Source organism: Ursus arctos, unplaced genomic scaffold, assembly GCF_023065955.2.
Source record: "Ursus arctos isolate Adak ecotype North America unplaced genomic scaffold, UrsArc2.0 scaffold_10, whole genome shotgun sequence".
Classification (NCBI taxonomy): Eukaryota; Metazoa; Chordata; class Mammalia; order Carnivora; family Ursidae; genus Ursus; species Ursus arctos.
Genome location: NW_026622764.1, coordinates 11983357 through 12002299, shown reverse-complemented (window position 1 = coordinate 12002299; position 18943 = coordinate 11983357). Strand labels below are relative to the sequence as shown.

The window sequence follows — 18943 nt, the reverse complement described above, 5'->3', positions numbered from 1 at the left end:
ATGAAGTTATTTCCTAGATGCTCTGCTGACACTCCATGCCTGTCCAGCTACTCTCCTTGAGTGCCTTCTCTTGAAGCTTGAGGACAGTGGCAGGATGCTAAGAAGGGCCACCAAAGGCCTCCAATTCCCCTGGGGGGCAGGCAGGGCTCCCACCCGAGCTGCGGGGTCACCTGGCCCACCACGGCAAGGGAGGTGCCAAGGCAGCCACTAAGCGCCCCCCGGTTGGGTGGAGGTTCTGGAGCCCTGCCATCACGTGCGCGACCCTGTCCGGTTTCAAGCCCATTCCCAGCCCACAGGCGGGGAACACGAGGACCTAGGATTCCCAACAGGAGGCCAGGTCAAGGTTATGGCATCGATTCCTGCCACCAATGAGTCTGGGCGCCTCGGGATCGCCGCCTCCGCGCACAGACCGAGATCGGCCCAGCGACTTCCCCGGAGTCCGACTTCTCCTGAGCCCCGGTCCCTTCCCGCCCGGGGGACGCATGCCCGTCCGCGGCTCCAGCCTTCCCGACTCCGCGGGCCGCCGACGACAGCGGGGACCAGCGTCGCAGTCTGGTCGAGCCCCGCGGCTCCCCCTCTGCAGTGGCCCCAGCGCGGAGCCTCCCCCCGCCCCGCCCCCCCCCCCCCCCCCCCCCGCACCAGCGCGGCCGCACGACCTACCCATGGTGGCGGCTCCGAGGGCTCCCGGGAACTGGCGAGCGGGGAGTCCAGGAGAGGGACCTTTTTTTTAAGGTGTTGCTCTTATAAGTTTGTTTCCAGGCCCTGCCCAGCCACCTGTGCAGCTGGAGGTGTGCAGGCGGGGCGGCCGAGCTCCACCCTCGGAGGCGGGGGCCCAGCAGGGAGCAGAGGTGAGCGCCCCTTGAGCCCCAGCTGGGGGAGAGCCGTCCGGGGCCAGCCCCGGGTCTCCCCTGTCCCGCCCAGGTCCTTGGGGTCGGGCACAGCGCCGGTGACAGGAGCAGCGCCCAAGACCTGGGCCCCGACGTGAGCGCCCACCTGGCCGCTGGGAGGGCTCGTTAAAATGCAGGTTCCCCAGCCTCACCCAGGATTGGCTGGCTCGGTAGGTCTGGGTGCGGCCCGAGAATCCGCATTTCTAACCAGTTCTAAGGCGCTGCTGCTGCTGCTGCTCCAGGGACCCTGTTTGGAAACCACTGGGCTGGGAAACACCAGTTCTGTGTGAGGAAGTAAAACTGGGTAAAACGCTGGTCTGCTGTAAGTGCGCACGCGCGTGGGGCTTTACCTGGGGTGTGAACCGGCCAGAGCATTTCTGGAAGACTCTACCTCACCTTTCCTTGAGAATAACGAGAACAAAAATAATACAGCCATTATCTCCCGATCATTTTTCAAGGGGAGCTGGGGCTGTGCTTTGCAGATACTGCGAGGGAGCATTACGATGGAAGATGAAGGGAGTTTCTATTTTTTAAAATCGTGGTAAAGGACACGTAAAATGCACATCGTCGCCGGTAAGTGTACAGCGAATGGCACTGGGTGCCTTCCCGTGACCGTGCGGCGGCCACAGCTCTGTGCCCGCAGAACGCTTCCTCCCTGCCACCCCCCCCCAATTCTACTTCCCGTCCCACCAATTTTAGGGCTCTAAATACCTCGGGTAGGTGCAATCACGGCGTGCTTCTGTCTCTTGTTCTGACGTCTGCGAGATCCATCCATGTTGGCGCCCATGTCAGAACGTCTTTCCCCTGGAAGGCGGATTGATACTCGGTTGTGTCTGCGCCACATCTTGGTTACGCATTCCTCTGTCTCTCTGGTCTGTTGAATCTTAGCCAGGCCCCCCCACCCCGGCCACACTGGCTGGAAGACTGGTGTGCGGGGAGAAACCCTCTAGCCAGGCATTGCTTCCCCAGAGGCAGCTGGACGCCACCCTTCTCGGGCTTTCTTCCCCGGGCTGGAGGAGAAGTCTCTTCAGGTGATGGCTAAATGGATACACACCGGGCAGCCGGTGATGTTACCTGGCGGCCTGGGGGCCGCAGGTAAAGGGACTGCATCAAGGAGAGCAGTGCAGCCTGGACTGAGGGGAGAACGCCCGCTCCCCGAGAGTCCCGAGCACCTTCATAGTTGTTACCCGGCCACCTGAGAAGCCACGGGTGGAAAGGTGAAGCCACGGGTGGAAAGGTGAAGCTTGTGATTGTTTTGACCACAGTTTTCTCTGCGGGGTGGTATTTCTGTTGAGCTCGTGAAACCTGGAATCCTGAGCCACTGTAAGCCACTCCTGTTCTAGGCTTGTGGTTCTCAAAGTGGGGTCCCCGGAGCAGCGGCATCAACATCACCTAGAACTTGTAACAAACCCAAATTCTCCGGCCCCATCCCTGATCTACTGAATCAGGAACGCTGGATGTGCAGGGTAGGTGACTTTTAGTAGCTGGCAAATGCTCTTTCTTCCACCTGTGTATTGAATCCTTCATTCGGCCATTGTTTATTTATCACCACTAAGTTCAAACTGCTGTGGTAGCCACAGGCACGGGGCCAACAGCCCTCGCTCATAGAGCGAGAGTTCTTTGTCTTCTCGGGGTGGTGTGAAGGGGCAAGTTACTCAAGATGGAGAAGCATGAATGAACGGCAAAAACTGAGGGGGAACAAGAGACAAACTACTGATCCTGAGTAGATCAGCAAATCCCTAGAGTCCACTAGAATTTCTGGGATGGGGTGGACTTGGAGGCCAGGCGTTTCTCACCTGACACTCGTTGGCATTAGTGTATTTAAGGGAATTTAACTGCCTTGGGAGCCTCCCTGACCTCCACCCTGTCTCAAGAGACAGCAACACTGCAACCGCCTCTCTCTATCTCTCCCTTCCCCTCAGCCCTCCATGGGTTGGCTTCCCAAGGTTGCCATAACACATTACCATGCATTCGATAAATAGTAGATTTATTCTCTCACAGTTCTGAGGCAAAGGGGTCTGAGATCTAGGTGTTGACAGTGTGCTCCCTCCAAAGGCGCTTGGGGAGGACTTGTCCTCGCCTCTTCCAGCTTCTGGTGGCTCCAGGTGTTCATTAGCTCATGGAGGTATCGCTCCAGTCTCTGGCTCTGGCTTCACATGGCCGCATCCTCTGAGTCCTCTCTCCTCTTTTCTCGTTAGGGTACTTGTCACAGGATTCAGGGCCCACCCTAAAGCAAGATGATCTCATCTCAAGGTTCTTTATTCCATCTGCAAAGATCTTTTTTCCAAACAGGGTCCATTCATAGGTTCTAGGTGGACATATGTCTGGGGGGAAGGGAGCACCATTGAACCCACAACATTCCCCCAGAGCCTCCATGTCTAGACTTGGAATATGCAGATTGGCAAACTGGTCCTGGAGAAGCAGAACTGTGGTTTGGCCTCAGAGGACAGGCCTTATGCAAACTTCTGGGGAGAAGTGAAGGTTAGCAGTAAGAATGAGATCAGCACAAGATGGGGGCAGGGACAGTCATCCACACCAAGACCCTTCCTTATTTTCTACTTACCAAAGCACTTAAATGGTACAAAGTTCTGTAGTATTCTATTCTAGTAAGAATGCTGCCTTGAAAAGGCAGCTTGTGAACCTTATGGAGTAATAAAGTGTCATTTTCTCCAGCTCTGTCCCCCAGATTGCTTGGCTGTAAAGAAACCTTTTGATTCTGTCTCAGAGGTAAATTAGGTGGATGTTTTCTTATCTCTCAAGCATCTAGAACGGAGGTGGAGATGCTGATTGTTAAGGGTCAGACTTTAGGAATAAACAACAAAAGTGGGTTCCATGGCCATCCATCGAGAAGACAGATTGTGAGAAATGACAAGAGGCAGGGGAAGGAGGGATCTGAAGTATAAACATAGGCAAAAAGCCATTTGGACCACAGGTGCCTAGAGAACAGAGCCAGCAACTGGCTCAAACTCATTCCGAGAGGCTTGTCTGGAGTCCCCACCTGCGCCATTTCTGCCAGAGAGGAGCACGCTACACCTGGTTCTGAGCACCTCGTCCTCTGCCATGCACCTATCAGGCAACATGGGGAATACATACAAATATAAGAAGATGATTTCCTCTTCTTGAACATGCCTTTCTTTCTTCGAATGTTCCAAAACAGCTTTAGCTGTATGTATTTATATCTGGTCAAACTCTTTCCTAAAGTGAAGGAATGACGGACCCACGATTCCGGGTATGGGCGCCTTGGTTGTGAGGGCATAGCCTGGAGAGCTGGTAGAGAAGGCATTGCAAGAACAAGCTTTCGATGACATCCTAGTGCGGGGTCTGGAGGTGGGCTCGTGTTGTAATTAGAAAGAAAGGCCTAGACAACAACACAGAATGTTCTCTGAGTGTTTTCCAGGGGTCAGGGAGTGGTATCCTCCCATGGTTTCAAAAGCCTCAAAACTGATTTGAGAGGGTTGCTGGTTCAATAGCATCACCCCTGTGACCTTGAGCAAGTCACCTTCCCTTGCTGGGTTTTATTTTCCTCTTGTCAGAGAGAGTTTTCTCCTCTAAAACTGGGTTCATTTTCTTCACCAAGGTTCTTCCAGTAGAGGTTGATTGTGGTATTGGGTTTATTGTGAGGAAGAGAGATTATTGTCACTGTTGGAAGGTAGTTATTTATGATCTGAACTATTACCACAAATGCTCGTGCTGCCTTCTTGTCATCTGTGTCCCCTGCTACAAGCACAGTGTTGTGCGCTTAGGATATTCTCAACAAATCTGCGATGTGACCAACAGACTCATTCTTACAATGATGTGGATCAATCTCTTACCATGTTAAAAAAATATATATGAGTATATTTTTAAAATGTGTGTGTGTATATGTAGTTTATAAGATGTATCCACTCTAATACAAATTTTTCTCTTTGATAAAAACCTTACAAGATGATCTTCAATAACAGTCATAACACCAGCAGTCTATGATACTTGCATGTAAGGGTGGGGATGGTCACAGGCCCCTGGGTTAGATGCCACCTAGGTTGCTGAGACTCCCTAGAATCTTGGGATACCACTGGGGAGGAGGTGAGGGTGAGGGCCCAGCATCTCTAGGTTGACTGAGTGCTGGAGGGAATTAAAATAGTTCACGAATTCCTCAACATGGTACATGGAGAGATTCTAGTCTCGGTGGTCATGTTACTCTTTTTTTTTGGTAACGGTTTTACTGAGATTTAATTCACACACCGGGGCGCCTGCGTGCTTCAGTCAGTTAAGCGTCTGCCTTCGGCTCAGGTCATGATCCCAGGGTCCTGGGACTGAGTTCCGCATCGGGCTCCCTGCTCAGTGGGGACAACCCTCTCCCTCTACCTCCCTTCCCCCAACTTGTGCATGCACTCTCTCTCTTTCTCGCAAATAAATAAATAAAATCTTTTAAGAAAATTCACATACCATATAATTCACACATTTAAAGTGTATAATTCAATAGCTTTTAGTATATTCACAAAGCTGGGCAGCCATCACCACACTACATTTTAGAACATTTTCATCGTCCCTGAAAGGAAACCCAGTACCCCATGAACAGTCACCCTCCTCCCCCAGTCCTAGACAGCCACTACTCTGCTTTCTCTTTCTACAGATTTGCCTACTTTGGACATTTCATATAAATGGAATCATACAACATGTGGTCCTTTGTGTCTGACTTCTTTCACTCAGCATCATGTCCTCAAGATTCATCCATGTTCAGCGCGTGCCAAATGTACTTCATTGTACGGACAGACCACTTCTGTTTATCCGCTCATCACTCGATGGGCATTTGGGTTCTTTCTTTCTTCCTTTCCTTTCCTTTCCTTTCCTTTTGGGTTCTTTCCACTTTTTTGCAATTATGAATTTTTTGCTGCTATGAAAATGTGTGTATGAATTTTTGTGTGGACCTATATTTTCATTTCTTTTTGGTACATACCTCAGAGTGGAATTGCTGGGTCATACAATAACTATATTCAATCATTTTAAGGAATCATCCCACTGTTTTCCAAAACAGCTGCACCATTTTACAACCCACCACTGGTATTTTAAGGCTCAAATCTCTCCACATCATCACCAACACTGGTGATTACCTGTCTTTTGGATTATATCCATCCTAGTGGGTATGAAATGATGTTTACTTATTTTTAATATTTTAAAATATATTTATGTATATTTTCATGTATTTACATAAAAATTTTAAACATATTTAATATACTTTAATGTTAATGAAAGCATTGGAAATGTTTCTTCAACCTGTTTTCTTTAGAGCAAAGCAGGCACCTTCATTTCCCCAAATTGTAGTGAGTGTGGACATCTGTGTTGGCAGTTACTGGGTTATATCCTTACCTGGGGGTGGCGTGGGGGGTGGGTATTGGTTAGAGAATGTGAAGAAGAGGGAGAAAGTGGTCATGGGGGTGGAGAAGGCAGTGTTCGGATTTACAGATGATGAAGGATAAAGAATGAACAGATCGTTATATTTGAACAAAAGGTCCATTTTAGGATAATCCATGATATGTTGATTCTCTAAGAACCGCCTGCTCTTTTTATTTTCCTCCCACAAATACCTCCTGTTCCTTAACTGTTGCAGTCTTCATATTCTCTCTCTCCCTCAAAAGCTACTCTCAGGAAGGAACCTGGTAACTTACCCACACCATGAAATCAATGCCTGATAAGCCTTACTGTTACTTTTTCTTGGAATATCTGCGTTTGAACAGAGTGGGGGGAAACCACCTATTTAAACAAAACAAAGGAAACTCAAACTGTGAAATCGAGAGAAGGGAAGAAGTTTTCAGAAGTAGGAGGAGATGACAGCACATAGGCCTCCTCCTATGCATGACACCAGCTTGCCCCATGACATTGGGTGGAGTGGCCAAGGTGTGGCCCAAGTCCTAGTTTCTCCTTAACTTCCTCTTTCATCCTCACCACATAGCCTGCTTTACCAGCTGCCGAGTAGAAAGTTATAGGACATAGGGACGCAGGCATAGCCTGGGAAGATGAGCATGTACAATCCAAAACTGGTCCACTCAGGTAGCCCAGCAAAGACAGAAAAGGCGGGGACTCACCTAGGGATGCTGAACAGTCTGATCTCTGTCACAACCCAAGGAGCACACAACCGTCTTCCTTCAAACTAAGAAGGAAACCAACAACAACAAAAAAATCAAATTATTTTTGATATAATAACATATCACTTTTTGGGGGGCTGGAATAAAGGCCATCAAATGATTCTTTACCTCCATATATGGCGAGGCTAAATGACATAATTCAATAACATATTTGTCATTCTCAAATAAAGTTTATCTTCCTTAGGCACTTAGAAGAGAGCAGAAAAGCATTCCATGTGCCCAGCAGTAGATGCTGGAAGCTTTTCATTATCTGATATGTCACTACTTCAGAAAGTGTTCAAAAGATGTATTCTAGAAAGATTTCTTCCAATTAACTAATATAAAATCCCTGGGACATATCAAAATAAAAAAAAGGAAGCAGAGATACTTTTAATTCTCCAGTACTCTCTTCATTATTTTTTTTTAAGATTTTATTTATTTGACAGAGATAGAGACAGCTAGCGAGAGAGGGAACACAAGCAGGGGGAGTGGGAGAGGAAGAAGCAGGCCCATAGCCGAAGAGCCTGATGTGGGGCTTGATCCCAGATCGCCAGGATCATGCCCTGAGCCGAAGGCAGACGCTTAACCGCTGTGCCACCCAGGCGCCCCTTCATTATTTTTTTTTAAAAAGAAACTCATTAGTAGCTGCTTTCAGAAATTATCCCAAACTGCCAAGCATAAGAATTGTAATGTCTCATGCATTATTGGTATATGTGCCAATAATATTACAACTTATTTATCATCTGATATCAGAAATATGGACACAAATGCCCCATTTATTTACTTCAGGCTTAATTATACACAACCAGAATTTGTCGAAGTGCACTTATTCAATGATCTGCTTTAGTCAATTACTACACATTTAAAATACTATATAGGTGATGGAGTCTGGGAATTCATTGTGAGTAAATACATACTTTTGACACATAATTTACTCATATATAATTATTCAATTTTCTTTTCTAGAATAAAAACATATCATCCCTCCAAATGCTATGGATGGCACAGATTTTAAAAATTTGGGTATTTCCATAACACATCACTTAATTTATCTTTCAAACTTCCTATCATTCAAATCTATATTACTAGCAAAAAAAGAGAGGAGAGATCATACACTGAGGCAGTGTATTAGTTTCTTGTTGCTGCTGTGACAAATTACCACAAACTTAGGACTTAAAACAACACAAACTTAGGGGCGCCTGGGTGGCTCAGTCGGTTAAGTGGCCGACTCTTGATTTCAGCTCAGGTCATGACCTCAGGGTTGTGAGATCGAGCCCTGTGTCAGGCTCCGTGCTGGGTGGAGCGTCTACTTGAGATTCTCTCCCTCTCGCTCTGGCCCCCCAACCCTGCTCTCTCTCTCTCTCAAATAAATAGATTTAAAAAAAAGAAAACCCACGAACTTATTATAGTTCCAGAGGTCAGAAATCCAAAAAGGGTTGTCCTATGAAACTAAAATCCAGGTGCTGGCAAAGCTGAGTTCTTTCTGAAGGCTCTAGAATAGAATCTGTTTCCTTGGGGCACCTGGGTGGCTCAGTCGTTAAGCATCTGCCTTCGACTCAGGGCGTGATCCCGGGGTCCTGGGATCGAGCCCTGCATCAGGCTCCTCTGCTGTGAGCCTGCTTCTTCTTCTCCCACTCCCCCTGCTTGTGTTCCCTCTCTTGCTGGCTGTCTCTCTCTCTCTCTGTCAAATAAATAAATAAATAAATAAATAAATAAAATCTTAAAAAAAAAAGTTTCCTCCGCCTTCCCAGCTTCTAGGCATTACCTGCATTCCTGTATGGGGCCCCTCCTCTATCCTCAAAGCCAGCAGCACGGCACCTTCAGCTCTTTTTCACCTCTCCTTCTTTCATCATATGTCCTTCTCTGACTCCGGCCCTCCTGCCTTCCTTTTATAAAGACCCTTGTGAATGCACTGGGCCAACCTGGATAATCCAGGACAATCTCCCCATCTCAAGATCCTTAACTTAATCACACCTGCAAAATCCTTTCTGCCATTCAAGATAATATATTCACTGAGATTCTGGGGATTTGGACATGGACATCTCTGTGCAGGTGGATGGCATTTTGCTGTCCACCATGCGCAGGAAGAAGGCTAGAATATCACCTTATACCATGGTGACTGAGAAGCCCAGATCGTTTCTTAATATTAGTTAAAGGGGGTAACACATTGAACTGAATCCTGCTCGCATGAGCTAATGTTTTCTTAGAAGGAATCAGTACAGCAAACAAGATAAAGAAGCGTATTTGGATAGCATTAAATCCATTCTGCAAATTCATAATTAATGCATGAAACAAAAGAAAAAGCAAGCGAGTATATAAAAAATCCTGAGCATTGACTGTCCGGTATGTATAAAAGTCCTAAATGTATATAAGCCTTCAAATGGGGAGAACCAATGCACTTCATTAACCTCCTTTGTGTGGTTAGAAAGAGTATGAAATCTCACTAGCAAAGAAGTAAGGGGGAAACTGGAGAATATTTAAATAGTATGATATGGATATTTAGAAATGAGATCCTTTGTTATTTAGAGTCAATACCTAGCCACCCAACAAACCACTTGGGACTGTTAAGAAATTAACAGCCAATAAGGATGAGCAAGCAAAGGATATTGCATCTTGTCTTGAAACATCTCCCCAGGATGTTTATTACAAAGGGAAAAATTGTCACTTCATCATGGATAAACACAACAGATACCACCTTGATCGAGAGATCAAGGTCAAGATCACCAAGGATAAGACACGTCAACTTCATGTACCCCGGATACAATGCACTGAGAAGGGCACAACATCACTTCTGTAGATTTCTTGCCAAAAATACATAACTTTATCATGAGAAAACATCAGACAAACCCAAACTGAGCAAAATGCTACACAATAACTGACCTGAATGCTTAAAAAATGTGAAGTTTGTGAAAAACAAGGAAGATGGAGGAACTGTCGCAGATCGGAGGAGACTGAAGACATATGACAACTAAATGCAATGTGGGATCCTGGAAAAGAAAAAAAGGGTGCTAGTGGAAAAAAATCAGAGAAAATCAAATTAGGTCAAAAAAAGGTCTGTAAAAAATTCTCTCATATAGAAAGAATAATTTTATATTGGATATAAAATTATACAAGCTTATATGGCATAATTTGTGTGCCATCAACATAAAATTTAACTCGGCATTTGTAAATGATTTCAATAAATAAAATGTATACCCAAATATTTCATCTGTGTGATTGAAATTTATATTACAAATGTATATAAAATTTATTGGCAAGTAATTGGTGAGACTATGCTCTCATTGCTTGTTTTGCCATGTAGGATAGATAACCCCCAAGATACGTGAGATTGTTAGCAGTGTACTTCAAGATAGGAAACCAGTGCCCATAGTTGCTATAGATTCAAGTACAATAATTAAAATACTGCAGGAGGTATGTGACAAATCTCTGTCCAACCTCTTTTGGTAATATTATTTGTTAGTTTTAATTTGAAATTAAGTTTTAGAAATTAAAAAAAATCAAAACCCACCCAACAGTACAGAACAGCTTACAAGGCGAAGTCTGCTGCTCCTAACCCCAGTCCAGTCCCCAGACTCTTCTTCATTGTGTTACAAAATACAAAAATAAAATTTACCATCTTAATCATTTTTAAGTGTACAGTGCAGTAGTGTTAACTATATGCACCTTGTTGTTCACAGATCTTCAGAACTTTTCCACCTTGTAAAGCTGAAATGCTACACTCATTGCACAACTCTCCTTTTCCCTGTCCCCAGCCCCTGGTAACCCTCATTCTATTCTGCTTCCTGTTTCTATGGGTCTGATCACACTATGCACTTCAAATAAGTGGATTCATATAATATTTGTCTTTCTGTGCCTTGCTTATTTCACTCAGTATAACATCAAGTTTCATCCATGGTTCATGACAGGACTTGAGTCTTCTTAAGGCTGAATAATATTCTGTTGCTTGGACGTAACAAATTTTCTTTCTTCATTCATCCGTCAATGGACATTCAGGTTACTTCCACTTCTTAGTTATCGTGAATAATGCTGTAATGAACACAGGTGTGCATATACATGGTTTCCAATTCCTTTGGAACTATACCCGGAAGTGGGAATGCTGGATTATATGGTAATTCTATTTTTAACTTTTTGAAGAACCTCCGTGTTGTTTTCCATGCATCCCAGACTTTGGTTCAATAACAGTTTTACTGAGATGTAATATACATACCATCCAATTCTAAAGGGTGCACGTCATTGGTTTTTAGCATATTCGGAGTTGTGCAACTATTACCACAATCTTAGAACATTTTCATCAGCCCCAAAAGAAATCCTGTACGTAGGAGCAGTCATTCTTCGATTCTCCTATCCTTCTGCCAGCCCTAAGCAACCACCAGTCCACTTTCTGTTGCTATGAATTTGCTTATTCTGGACATTCCATCTAAACAGAATCATGCAAGGTGTGGGCCTTTGTAACTGGCTTCTTTCACAGTAGTCACTTGTAGTCATTTATGTTTTCGTTTTTTGGGAAATTAACTTCCATAATTCTAAATAAAATGATTACATGTCCATTTCGTGATGTATTGACTCTAAATTATATTTATAGACTCCCCAGCATGAAAAATGAGAATTTAGCTCATTTATAACACCCCTCTTATCATAGCTCCCTCCTCCTCCTCTTCTCAATTTCAGATAGCTTTAAAAACTTTCTCTTGTCTTTAATTGGTTACCTTAACATCTTTAAATGAATCTGTAATTATGTATTTGTCTTAGATAGTATTTCCTTACTTACAGGATAGAATATTAGGCCTTTGTACTCCTTTCTCTCTTTTTAAAGAAGATTTTATTTATTTATTTGAGAGAGAGAGCTTGAGCAGGGGAGGAGCAGAGGGGAAGGGGGAGGGAAGAGCAGAGGGGGATGGAGAGGGAGAGGGAGAAACAGACTCCCCACTGAGCAAGAAGCCCCACATGGGGCCTCCATCCCAGGACCCCGAGATCATGACTTCAGCCCAAACCAAGAGTCGGATGGACGCTTAACCGACTGACCCACCCGGGCGCACGCTCCTTCCTTCCTTCCTTCCTTCCTTCCTTCCTTCCTTCCTTCCCTTCCCTTCCCTTCCCTTCCCTTCCCTTCCTTCCCTTCCTTCCCTTCCTTCCCTTCCTTCCCTTCCCTTTCTCCTTTCCTGATCTCTCCTCTTTCCTCTCCCAAGATCCGACTGCTGTGATTTGACTATGTAGTCCAGCCTGATGACATATACATTCTGTTCTGTAATAGTCTTCTGTGAATGGCCTACAGGTTGTTGATTATATGAATAAAAAATCAATAAACAGCATTACCCTGTTAAAATCATACACGTTCACTGCAGAGACAAATAACAGAATCTGATTCCATCTTCTTGGTAGGTTTTCTGATTCCATTCACTCAGTGGTTCCAGGGTTCCACTCCTGTGTCAGGCCAAGGAGAACGTTCCAAATGTCAATGTCAAATGGATTTCTTTTTGGGATGCCTGGGTGGCTCAGTCGGTTAAGCACCTGCCTTCGGCTCAGGTCATGATCCCAGGGTCCTGGAATGAGTCCTGCATCATTGGGCTCCTTGCTCAGTGGGGAGCCTGCTTCTCCCTCTGCCTGCTGCTCCCCCTGCTTCTACGCGCTCTCTCTCTGATAAATAAATAAATAAATAAATAAATAAATAAATAAATAAATAAAATATTTTTTAAAATGTTCAAATGGATTTCTTTCCTAATGCTCCATCTATTGTTCCATTTGAGGAACATTTAGTTTGCTTTACATAACTGTTGTATTGCTTTTAAAAAAAATTGCATTTATTTTTTTCTGACTGACAGAATAAATATACACCTTCACCTTATTCTGAAATCCAACCTTTCAATCATGTTCTCTATTACATGGAAAGAACTTTCTTCTAGAAGACTCATTCTTACAGCTTGTTCCCCTCAAGGTTGATCGCTCCATGGGCCTGGGGCACAACCATTATCCTGGGACTTCGTTTTAGTGCTCAGACTTCTGTTATTGGACCCCAGGACAGACCGACTGATGTCCTTTCTCCCTCCCTCCTTCCTTTGCTCTTTCCTTTGCAGCACATCATCAGAAAGAGTGCTTGGCAAATACATTTTTTTGTGTGCCGAAAATACCTTTATTTTGTTCTTACATCTGAATAAAATTCTCTGTTGGAACTGAATTCCTCTCAGAATTACGAAGACATTGCCCCTCGTCTCCTGGCATCAGTGCTCCTGGAGAGTTTGATTTTTTGTTTTACCACTGGAGGCCTTTTTTTTCCCTGTCTGGAAACTTTAGTTTTTTTTACTCTGCTCATGAGAATGTATAAAGATGTGGGTATTTTATCTTTCCTTTTCTGGAGTATTTTTAATTGGAAGCCATCTTGAGCTTTGGCAAACTTTCTTCTACTTTGTCTTACATGATATCCTCTCCTCCATTTGTTTGGTTCTCCTTTGCTCAAACTGTTAGTCGGATGTTGGCCTCTTTTTTTTTTTTTTAAAGATTTTATTTATTTGACAAGAGAGAGACAGCCAGCAAGAGAGGGAACACAAGCAGGGGGAGTGGGAGAGGAAGAAGCAGGCTCCCAGCGGAGCAGGGAGCCTGATTCAGGGCTCCATCCTAGAATGCTGGGATCACGCCCTGAGCTGAAGGCAGACGCTTAACGACTGAGCCACCCAGGCGCCCCAGGATGCTGGCCTCTTGATCCTATCTTTTCTATCATGTTTTCTGACTTTTGGCATCATGGGAGATTTCTTTATTTTTCATCATTAGAATGTTTATTTAGCAAAAAATGTATTTTTAATGTCTAAAAGCTCTTTCTTGATTTATTGAAAGATGGAATACCTCCTTGAATCTCCCTGAGGATACAAACTGAAATTGAAATTTCAAAATAAAATCCCCTTCTCATCCCTAAATCATCTCAGTTCCCTATCAGGGTCCCATTTGCTCATCCAGGGCCTTCTTTTAAGTTGCTGGATTCTTCCTAAATTCAGTGAGCCTTCTTTATTTGTTCTTTTAAAGAATTAATTTGTTTCTAGGCAACTGGCCAGGGTTTCCCCTGCAGTGGAGCAGGTAAATCAATGTCCTCAGTGGACCTTTCCTCTAAGTGGAGAGGCTGGTGGTGGCAGTTCTGGTGTGTTTAAGGAGTAGTGGTGCACTGTGTGTGTGGGGGGTGCTGATCCCGACTAATGAGAGCCAAGTGTGCACATCTCTTCCCAATCCCACCTTCACACTGGTGGGTGGCCTGATGTCGGCCAAGGTGGGAGTCTTTACACCAAGGAAATTTGTCAATGCTACTGATCAGGGCAGTTCCCCCCCGCCCTGCAGAGAGCCAATTGTTAAATATTTGCCAACACATCACTGGTAAGGAGGGTCAACATATCACTGGTAAGGAGGGTCAAGAGATGGGTTTCACTTTAGGAGTACATGGGTGGGGTTTAATCTGCATCTTCCCAATGACCAATAATATTGTACACTTTTCTATGTGTCTAATAGCCATTTGTATATCTTCTTTGGGGAAATGTCTAATCCAACCTCTGCCCATTTTTAAATTGGATGTTGGTCTTATCGTTGAGTTGTAAAGATTCTTTATATATTCTGAATACAAGTCCTTTATTAGAAATATGATTTGCAAATATTTCTCCCCAGTATGTTGTTTGTATTTTAATTCTCTTAATGGCTTCTTTTGATATGCAAAGTTTTAAGTTTCGATAAGATTAATTTATCAAATTTTTTATGGATCATGCTTTTGTTGTCATAGCTATTCATAGTTATTCTTATCCTTTCCTAAGATCACAAAATTTGTTACCATGTTTTCTTCTAAAAGTTTTATATGGCTCTTATATTTAGGTCCACGATCCATATTTTATTTAATTTTAGTGTATGGTGTGAGGTAAAGGTGAAAGGTTATTTTTTGCATGGGGATATCCAATTGTCCCATCACCATATGTTGAAAAGATTTTTCTTCCGCCCACTGAACTGCCTTGGAACCTTTGTCAAAAAGCAGTTGCTCGTAAGTATAAGGGGTTATTTCTGGACTTTCTCTTTGCTCCCGTTGATCTATATTTCGATTCCAAATGCTAATGTCACACTCTCTTGGTTTCTGTAGCTTTACAATAAGTTTTGAAACCTCATAGTGCAAGTCCTCCAAGTTTGTTCTTCATTTCTAAGATTATTTTGGCTATCCTAGGCGTTCTGTATTTACATATAAATTTTAGGGTCAGCTAAAATAGAGAGGGGAGACGGGTGGGGAAGGGAACTAAATCATTATAAATACCAATAACATATTTTTTACAGATCAGATTATCTTAAGACCACATGTTTTTCTGTATCCTTTTCTGTTTTCTGTTTCAAATGATATAACATTGATTATTCATATTAAATTCGACAATTGGTTTCTGGTCCAAGACGGCAACATAGGAAGACCCTGAACTCACCTCCTCCACTGACATACCAAATCTACCTCTATTTATAGAGCCATTCTTCCTGAAGAAGAACCGAGGGCTGACATATTGAATTCTACAAGTATCTATAAAAACCTACCATACTCAGTATGATTCTCTAATACCTGCTAGACTGTATTGTATAAATTTATTTCTTGAAAAGGGAAAACACAGGGTGAATGGTGTGAACCTAACCAACATAAAAAGCAGTCACAATTGCAGGATGAATCATATCCCCTAAGGTGCAAATCTCTGTACCAGGCAGGGAGAAATCTGTGCACAGAAGGAAGCAAGTTGAGCAGAAGTAAGGTTGTAAATGAGTAATGTGATAGGAAGCATTATTTTGTTACAAGGTTCATGATACACGTTTCTTTCTGCTGATTATATAAGTCACAAAATGACACGTATGATTACATAATCACAAAATTATATATGAAACATATTTATGAAAATGGGTTCTTTATCGTTTATAAAAACGATGTCTTTCCAAAAGACCAATCCATTTCAGTGAATGATTTGAAGCTTTTCTTTGTGATGACAAGCTATCCAGGATAGCTTAATATGACAACATGAAACTGTTTCAGTTCTCATGTTCTGCTACATGTGGTCCATGGGCTTTGTGGACAGGAAGGGAGGAGACAAGGCCCTTTGTGAACTGGATTTTTCGGTCTCCTTCAGGCCTTTAAATAATTTCCTTGAACTCTTCTATATGTGAGAAACTGCTGTGAAAGTCTGAATTTTCTACTTTTAAGAGCAAGTTTTTCCTTGTTTCTGTTTTTGTTTTGAAGGAGTAAGTTAATGATCGCAAAGTTGGTGACTTAAAAGAATAGAAATGTAATCTCTTGCAGATCTGGAGACCAGAAGTCTGAAGTCAAAGTGTCAGCAGAATTCCTCCCTCCTGGCGGCTCAAGGCGGGGGTTCCTCCCTTTTCTCTTCTAGCTCTGGTGGCTGCCAGGGTTGCTTGGCTTGTGGGCACAGCACTCCAATCCCTGCCTCTGTTTTCATAGAGACTTCTCTTTTTCTGTAGGTCCTCAGTCTCCCTCTGCCTCCCTTTTATAAGAATATATGTGATTGCATTGAGGACTTATCCTGGTAAAACAGGTCCATCTTAACTTAATCACATCTGCCAAGACCTTGTTTCCATACAATTAGCATTTACAAACTCCAGGGATTAGGACCTATCTTTGGGGAAACCATTACTCTACCTACCACACCTATAATTAATATATATATATATATATATTTATATATATATATATATTTACTATTGCTGGTCAGCCTCTAATTCCCCCACTTCCTTGGGGCAAAGTCATTGGTAGAACATGCAGCAACTGAGATGTCACCTTGGTGAACGTGACAGGGGTTGCCACATTTGACATGATGGATATGGTCTCAGACTCCGTTGGTGGCAAGGAGACGTCATTCTAGGTGCAAGATTGTGTGACCGTGGATTTGAGCTGAACTGATGAAGACTGGGGGCTGGTGTTTCTCTGATGTTGGAGAAGTGACTGAAATTTTCAGACCTCAAAATATTTACACTGTAAATGCATCAGAGAGCTGTTCCTCAGAAAATTTATTTATACATTTGAGTGTGTCTAGGTGTGTGCCTATTATACTCAGGCCAACTACATAATTTGCAGGGCTTGGTGCGAACTAAAAAAGACAGTGTCCCTTGTTCAAAAAGCAGGACTAAAGTACTACTGAAGGTCCTGAACCATACAGCCTTTTCCTTCTGCTTGGAGTGGGAAGTGTGGCCTCTTGGGGCTCTCCGCAGCCCTGCTTGCTTAGTCACGGACATAACTCCTTACCTTGTGCTCACCGTGGGTCTCACTGGGCTCCCACATGTTGTGGGTCAGCCACAAGTCTGTGCTCTTGGGGCATCGTGAATGCTGTAGGTCAACAGGCAGCAAGGAATGTCGGCAGATGGTGTGTATGGTTCGTACACATGCTCTAGTGTCCCAACGAACTTCACTTAGAAAACCATGTGCAAAGATAAAATTATTCAGAATCTCAAGATGGTGACAGCAGAGCAGTAAATGAAGCACAGTGCCCTTCTGAGCTCAGGGCCCTTGGTGACTGCACAGTCATGCGTCCGTCAAGCCAACTCTGGTTGTATTTGCTTTCATGAAGTATTTTTTTTTAAAGATTTTATTTATTTATTCGACAGAGATAGAGACAGCCAGCGAGAGAGGGAACACAAGCAGGGGGAGTGGGAGAGGAAGAAGCAGGCTCATAGCAGAGGAGCCTGATGTGGGGCTTGATCCCATAACGCCGGGATCACGCCCTGAGCCAAAGGCAGACGCTTAACCACTGTGCCACCCAGGCGCCCCTGCTTTCATGAAGTATTAACCAATGTTTAAGGGCTGATAGTTCAGTTTCAGTTCTTCTATACTCTCTGGCTCCCCACCTCTACTAACATCACTGTGAGTAACACACTGAAAATCCTTCAAGCTCTGGAGTCAGACACACCTGATTTGGCATCTCAGGTGTTTTTTTAAGATTTATTTATTATTTGACAGAGAGAGAGAGAGAAAGAAAGAGAGCATGAGGGGAGGGGCAGAGGGAAAGAGAGAATCCTGAAGCAGATTCCCTCCCCACTGAGCATGGAGCTTGACCCAGGACTCAATCCAGGACCCTGAGATCATGACCTGAGCTGAAATCAAGAGTTGGACGCTTAACGGACTGAGCCACCCAAGCACCCCAGTATCTCAGTTTTATTGCTTATTTTGTATGTAGCTGGGCAGCCACAAGTGATAAGATGCAAATAATGACACTTAAATCATGGTGGGGTTGTGGGGATGAAAGGCATAATACATAAAATGTCTAGTCCTAGGAGTCCCACAGAACAAGGGAGGGTTAAAAAATGGGAGCAATTTCTATCACAAAGAGAGAAAATGGTTTTGCATAAGCATGCCTATGACCTGCTCCCTCGGTGTTTAAGAGATGGAACGAGCAGACCCGCAAACCTAGGTCTGGTTCCAGCTTCCTCGAGCAACAGCTGCATGAACTTGGTGAGTCACATTACTCTTCACGTATGATGCCTTATCTTTATGACCGCAATATTACCTAGCTCATCAAGTCACAGAGAAGTTTCATTGAGATATTATATATGGAAGAGCTCTGTAAAATGCCATCAAATGTCAGTCACTACTCTGCAGACTGCCCCATTTGCTGAGCTGCAATAGGTGGGGATCATTAAAAAGAGAGCTGGAACAAACAGCCCTTAAATTTGTGTGGAACCAGAAAAGGCCCCGTATCGCCAAGCAATTGTTGAAAAGGAAAAACAAAGCTGGGGGCATCACATTGCTGGATTTCAAGCTGTACTACAAAGCTGTGATCACAAAGGCAGCATGGTACTGGCACAAAAACAGACACATAGACCAATGGAACAGAATAGAGAACCCAGAAATGGACCCTAGGCTCTTTGGGCAACTAATCTTTGACAAAGCAGGAAAAAACATCCAGTGGAAAAAAAGACAGTCTCTTCAATAAATGGTGCTGGGAAAACTGGACAGCTACATGC

The 18943-nt window shown here is 43.9% G+C and overlaps 1 protein-coding gene across 2 annotated transcripts in view; it reads right to left on the bottom strand.

Annotated features, from left to right (window-relative positions):
- Nucleotides 1-1746, bottom strand: part of SLC15A1 (solute carrier family 15 member 1) — a 48952-nt gene extending 47206 nt beyond the window's left edge. Inside the window, exon 1 of one of the 2 annotated variants that reach the window (XM_048215693.2) lies at nt 1599-1746. In XM_048215693.2, the coding sequence (XP_048071650.2) occupies nt 1599-1731 (133 nt within the window). In that variant the 5' untranslated portion in view covers nt 1732-1746. Of the gene's footprint in view, nt 1-660; nt 1140-1598 lie in introns of those variants that run through there. The other variant, XM_026493509.4, reaches the window with a different exon arrangement.
- Between the last annotated feature and the right edge of the window lie 17197 nt (nt 1747-18943).